At 36.1% G+C, this 6,615-nt stretch overlaps 1 protein-coding gene across 1 annotated transcript; it reads left to right on the top strand.

The window, feature by feature from the left end:
• Positions 1–3,565: 3,565 nt before the first annotated feature.
• On the top strand, positions 3,566–4,518 carry LOC110563970 (olfactory receptor 4K13-like). The gene has a single exon (XM_021661229.2). It carries the CDS (start codon positions 3,580–3,582, stop codon positions 4,516–4,518), a length of 939 nt encoding a protein of 312 aa, XP_021516904.1. The 5' UTR covers positions 3,566–3,579.
• The last annotated feature ends 2,097 nt before the right edge of the window (positions 4,519–6,615 follow it).

Here is a 6,615-nt window from a genome sequence, read left to right as displayed (position 1 = left end):
TAAATGGGTGTCTGTCTGCCTACATGTCTGTTCACTGTGTGTATGCCTGAAAAATACATTAGATACCCCTGGAAATTGAGTTATAAATTATTGTGGGTGTTGCAGACTTAATACCTGTCTTATGCAAGAACAGCCAGTACTTTGACCACTGAACCATCTCTACAGCCTCAAAATGAACACATTTCAATATCCCTAAAAGAATAACACTGAAAGAGTCTTTCTTTGACAGTTACTCACTCTTGTTAAACCCAAAACAAAAATTAGTATTTTCTAGAATTCTAATGATAACAAAAGCAAGAATTCCGAAGATGTTTTTTAATTATTTTTACATTAATTACATTTTATTCGCTTTGTATCCCAGTTGTAGCCACCTTCCTCATTACCTCCCAATGCCACCCTCCCTCCCTCATCTCCTCCCATGACCCTCTCTAAGTCCACTGATAAGGAAGAACCTGCTTCCCTTCCATCTGATCTTAGCCTATCAGATCCCATCAGGACTGGCTCCAAAGATGTTTTAATTTAAGTTTCCATTGAGGATCTTCTGGGGAAAAGACAAGAATCCTAAAACCTTTGTTACATTCCTGAAAAGGAGTCAGTACTTTAATATTTAAATTGTGTATACACATCCATTGTTAACAGAGTAAGTGAGTTTTGACTTAGAGAAAATGTAAGCAGCACACATTTTAAAGAAAAGTGATTAAACACACACAAGGAGAAAGAGACAGAGAGTTCACCTGAAGGATAAAATTATTACCCATAATTTTGAAAGCAGTATTATTTAAAATGCAGTTTTAAACAATATTTAAATGTTTAAAAATGGAGAAAGTAAATTTAAAAAACCTTAATATACTCTGACCTTTACAAATTGTTTAAGGGCTTTCTGTGTAAATTTCCTTCACATCTTCATAACACACTTTTGAAACATAAAAATATTTGGGAGAGGGTTACAATGTTAACAGACGACAAAAAAAAAAAATGACCAGATCTTACTAATTTCTTTTTAAAATCAATTCTGTCTGTTAAATGTACATATATTAGTGTTAATAAAGTGATGTAACAATTTCACAATAATTTTAATGAATCATATTTTTAAATGTTGTGATTTTATTGCTTAAATGTTTCACTAGAATGCACATAATCATCTTTTAAGAAATTACTTTCTCAAGCACACAACATTCCACCCTTGACTATTATTGTTATAAATTATCCTAGAATGTACAAATTATATTTTTGTATATTATACTGTGCTTTTTTATATTAATAATAAACTAAGTTTCAAGGAAGATTCAGATTATTCAGCCTTTGCAATGACCATGAAGATGTTTGGTATAATATCAAAATATTTTCCTTAGAAAACTGGTAAATCTTTTTACAAAATTTTTTATTTAATTTTTATTAATTACATTATATTCATTTTGTATCCCCTCATAAGCCCCTCCCTCCTCCCCTCCCGACCCCACCCTCCTTACCCTTTCTGCATGCATGCCCCTCCCTAAGTCCACTGATAGTGGAGGTCCTCCTCTCCTTCTTTCTGATCTTAGTCTATCAGTTCTCATAAGAAGTGGCTGCATTGCCATCTTCTGTGGCCTGGTAAGGCTGCTCCCCTCTCAGGGGGAGGTGATCAAAGAGCAGGCCAATCAGATTATGTCAGAGGCAGTCCCTCTTCCCATTACTATGTAACCCACTTGGACACTGAACTGCCATGGGCTACATCTGTGCAGGGGTTCTAGGTTATCTCCATGAATAGTCCTTGGTTGGAGTCTGAGTCTCTGGGAAGTTCCCTGTGTTCAAATTTTCTTCTTCTGTTGCTCTCCTTGTGGAGTTACTGTCCTCTCCAGCTCTTACTATTTCCCACTTCTTACAAAACTGGTAAATCTTTACTGTAGAAAATAGGTTTGTTTTCAAGTTAAAAGATTACTGTCTAACAGACACCTTTCCAGTAGCAAATGTCTTACCTGGCTTCTTTCTTTCACTACTTAGTTCATGCTTCTCCGTACTTAGAAAATGGGAAGGTAAACTAACACATTTCCATGGTCAGTTTCTCCAATTCTCCACCTTTAGTATTTCAAAGGATACCATAGGTATGATTCAAAATTTGAAAAAAGTACCCAGGGAATTGGTAAAAAGTTTTTCAAATATTGTCCCCCATGTGATCTGAGTATTGTCAATATTACCTGTCAATATGGACAATGTTATATTTTGATTTAAATAATTAGCTTTCACTGGCTGTTTAACTTCGATTAATGAAAGGCTAACGAAGGCCCGGTTTGTTTACATGTGTATGTAGCATGTTATCGTATGTCATGTGAAATCAGTTATCAATAAATAAATGATACAAATTGAAGAAAGATAAATAGATACATGATGATAGATAGATGTTAGATAGCTAGCTAACTAGATAGATAGATAGATAGATAGATAGATAGATAGATAGATAGATAGAAAAGGTAGATAAATGATAGGCATTTAGTAAATGAATACATAGTTTATGATAAAAAAACACTAGTATCATACATTCTAGTGAGTTATTACTATTTATTGATATTATTTAAAATAAATACTGTGTAATTATGTGTTTAAATTGTATGTAATGTTCAAGTTTAAATCTGAATTGTCCTCCTGTTTGACTAATCCATTTCCACATTCATCTGCATTGACATTTTTGCTAATGAGATTAGTTGTCTGAATAAGTTTCCTGATATGTTTTAATTTATGTTGAGAATGAATGTGATTTTCACATCCCAATTATTATGTGTCCAAATATCTGATATAGTATCCTATAGGTTCTCTCATAGTAGTTATCACAACATTTTCTTCATAGGAGTAAGATTAGAATTTAATGTTAGCCTGAAGATACCTGATAAAACAGGGTCAGATGAAAGGGGAGGAGGTCCTCCCCAATCAGTGGACTTGGAAAGGGGCAGAGAGGAGATAAGGGAGGAAAGGTGGAATTGGGAGGGAATGAGGGAGCAGGATACAGAGGTAATAAAATGTAACTAATAATAAAAATAAAAATAATTGAAAAATTAAAAAATGGAAGGATAAAAAAAGAATTTAATGTTAGAAAGTATTATAAAGGAAACTGCATTGTAGATTAAAGGATTATTAATACTATCTGTAGTAATAAAAACAGTAAGACTATAACACACCCAGTACATTGAAATGCAGTATAATTCATTATCATGTTCATCAAGGTTATGAGTTAATATTTGTAATGTAGTGGAATGACCATTGGCCCTACATTCAGATTTGGTTTCAACTAAATTAGTGGGAAAAATTTTCCTCACAAGGGAAAACAGTCATTTGTAACCTCTCTGCTTGCCCTCATATAGAGCAAACTTCTGAAATATTGTTCATATGAATTTAATCTTATGTTCTGCTTCCACAAAAGTTGATCATGGCTCATAAACTTTTACATTAGAAAGTAATATCATTAATAATTGGTGAAGACTTCTCTTTACATTGACGTGATGTACAGAAGTTAAGTCTCAGTGCAAATGTCAAATTCTCCAAGCTATTTTGTCTTCCACATCCCTCTGACCATCTTTCTTTTTCTGCAGTTTGTTCCTGAGGACAAAAATGTATGGAGAGAATCAGTCAGTGGATTCAGAATTTGTGCTTTTGGGACTTTCCCACTCACAGAATCTTCAAGTCTTGCTCTTTGTGATATTTTTGATACTTTATGTGCTCATTGTGTTGGGAAATATAGTCATTATGATATTAATAACCATTGACCACCATCTCCACTCTCCCATGTACTTCTTATTGGCCAACCTGTCCTTTGTGGATATATGGCTTTCCTCAGTCACCACTCCAAAAATGATCACAGACTTTCTCACGGAACATAAAACCATTTCCTTTGCAGGCTGCATGTCCCAGGTCTTCTTTGCCCATTGCATCGCTGCAGGAGAGATGGTGCTGTTGCTGGTCATGGCTTATGACCGTTATGTGGCCATCTGCAAGCCACTCCACTACTTCACCATCATGAATCTGAAAAAGTGTACTGGGTTGGTGTTGACTTCCTGGACCATTGGTTTTGTTCATGCCTTAAGTCAGCTTGTGGCCGTTCTGCAGCTACCTCTCTGTGGCCAATTAGAAATAGACAGTTTCTTCTGTGACCTGCCTCTGGTAATTAAGCTAGCCTGCATGGATTCACATTACCTAGATACATTAATGAATGCTGACTGTGGGGTTGTGGTTGTAACCTGCTTCATTCTGTTGCTCATGTCCTATAAATATATCCTAATCACTGTTCGTCGGAGTGCTAAGGCTGGTGCCTCTAAGGCCCTGTCCACGTGCACTGCCCACATCACAGTGGTGATGCTCCTTTTCTTGCCCTGCATCTTCATCTATGTGTGGCCCCTCAATATCACCTGGTTTGATAAATTCCTTGCTGTGTTTTATTCTGTTGTTACACCTCTCCTAAATCCAGCAATTTATACACTGAGAAATAAAGAAATAAAAAATGCTCTAAAGAGATTAAAAAGCTATTTTACAAATCAAAAGGTCAGTACTTAGTACCCAGAAAATATACTATAAATATTTAAATTGACATTTCAATGAAATAAAGAGAGCCATGAGGGGAGAGATTAGATAAAAACATCCCAGTTAGGGCTGAGTATTATAAGGTTTCTAACTCTATGCACTGTCCAGTCGTGGATCTCGGTTTTGACTCCATCTTCTGCAGAAAGAAGCTTCTCTGATGATGGCTGAGTAAGACAGTGATTTATGAGAAAACATGCCACTAGGGGCATTTTTTAGCTGTACTTTCTTAGTAGAACAATAGTATTTAGTTTCTCCTATATTCTTAATCTCTCTAGTCTTAGGTTCTGGGCTACAAGAGCAATGTTCAGCACAGGTTTCAGCTCAATAAAAAAAAAATGAGATATGAATGTGATAGTGACATACACCAAGAGAAACTGCAGCAGCTATTTTAATATTAGGCAAAATATATTTCAGATAAAAAATACTGCTAAAGAGAAAAAAAGACCATTTCACATAGACAAACTAAGTTAATTAGCTATAATAACACATCAATTTAAACAGCATGTTCTAAACTATAAAGTTTTAAATGTGTGAATATTCTGATATAATTCCAAGAATAAGAAAGCACATACAGGAAAAAGTATAATGAGACAGTCAAATCCCTATATAAATAGTTAAAATAATTAGATAAAATTTAACGAAGGTGAACTGATTTTATAAATATATATTTACATAAAACTTACACCAAAAATCACACACCTGTTCCCTACAATAAATATAATGTTAAATAATGAACTGGGCTATGAAACAAGCATTAGTTTTCTTGAATTTTATGTTTGAAAGGTCCATATATATGTACAATGTGTCTTAATCGTATATATCCATATTACTTCCTCCCACTCCCCTAGGATTTCCTCCAATACATGGCCCTTCAAGAGTCAAGGTCTCTTTGTAATAACCCAGTGAGTTCAATTAGTGCTACCCATGTGCACATTAGTGTTGTGTTATCTACTGTAGCATGGGAAAGCTGCAAATGGCTACCCCTCAAAGTAGAAGATCTCCCCTCTTCCAATAGCTATCTATTTTAAATAACTGCTCAATTTGAGATGAGGAAATTAGGAGATTCTCTTCTCTTCATGATGGAATTTTTTTTTAACTTTCATTAATTATACTTTATTTACTTTGTATCCCCCCATAAACTCCTCTCTCCTCCCCTCCTAATCCCACCTTCCGCCCCCCTTCTTCACACATGCCCCTCCCCAAGTCCACTGATAGGGAGGGTGCCCCTCTCCTTCCTTCTGAACTTAGTCTATCAAATATCCTCAAGAGTGGCTGCATTGTCTTCTTCTGTGGCCTGGTAAGACTGCTCCCCCCTCAGGGGGAGGTGATCAAAGAGCAGGCCAATCAGTTTATATTAGAGGCAGTCCCTCTTCTCATTACTATGGAACCCACTTGGACACTGAACTGCCATGGACTACATCTGTGCAGGGGTTCTAGGTTATCTCCATGCATGGTACTTGGTTGGAGTATGAGACTCTGGAAAGACCCCTGTGTTTAAATTTGGGGTTCTGTTGCTCTCCTTGTGGAGTTCCTGTCCTCTTCAGATCTTACTATTTTCCACTTCTTTCATAAGATTCCATACACTCTGCCCAACAGTTGGCCATAAGTCTTAGCATCTGCTTTGATAGTCTGCAGGGTAGAGCCTCTCAGAGGCCCTCTGTGGCAGATTCCTAACTTGTTTCCTGTTTTCTTCTTCTGATGTCCATCCTCTTTGCCTTTCGGGATGGGGATTGAGCATTTTAGTCAGAGTCCTCCCTCTTGATTAGTTTCTTTAGATGTACAGATTTTAGTAGGTTTATCCTATATTACATGTCTATATGAGTGAGTATATATTGTGTGTGTCTTTCTGTTCCTGGGACAGCTCATTCAAGATGATCCTTTCCAGTTCCCACCATTTACCTGCAAATTTCATGATTTCCTTATTTGTCATAGCTGAGTAATATTCCATTGTATAGATATACCATAATTTCTGTATCCATTCTTCAGTTGAGGGGCATCTGGGTTGTTTCCAGCTTCTGGCTATTACAAATAAAGCTGCTACAAACAAGGTTGAGCAAATGTCCTTATTGT

This window comes from Meriones unguiculatus, chromosome 18 (genome assembly GCF_030254825.1).
Source record: "Meriones unguiculatus strain TT.TT164.6M chromosome 18, Bangor_MerUng_6.1, whole genome shotgun sequence".
Taxonomy (NCBI): domain Eukaryota; kingdom Metazoa; phylum Chordata; class Mammalia; order Rodentia; family Muridae; genus Meriones; species Meriones unguiculatus.
This window is presented reverse-complemented; position numbering and strand designations above follow the sequence as displayed.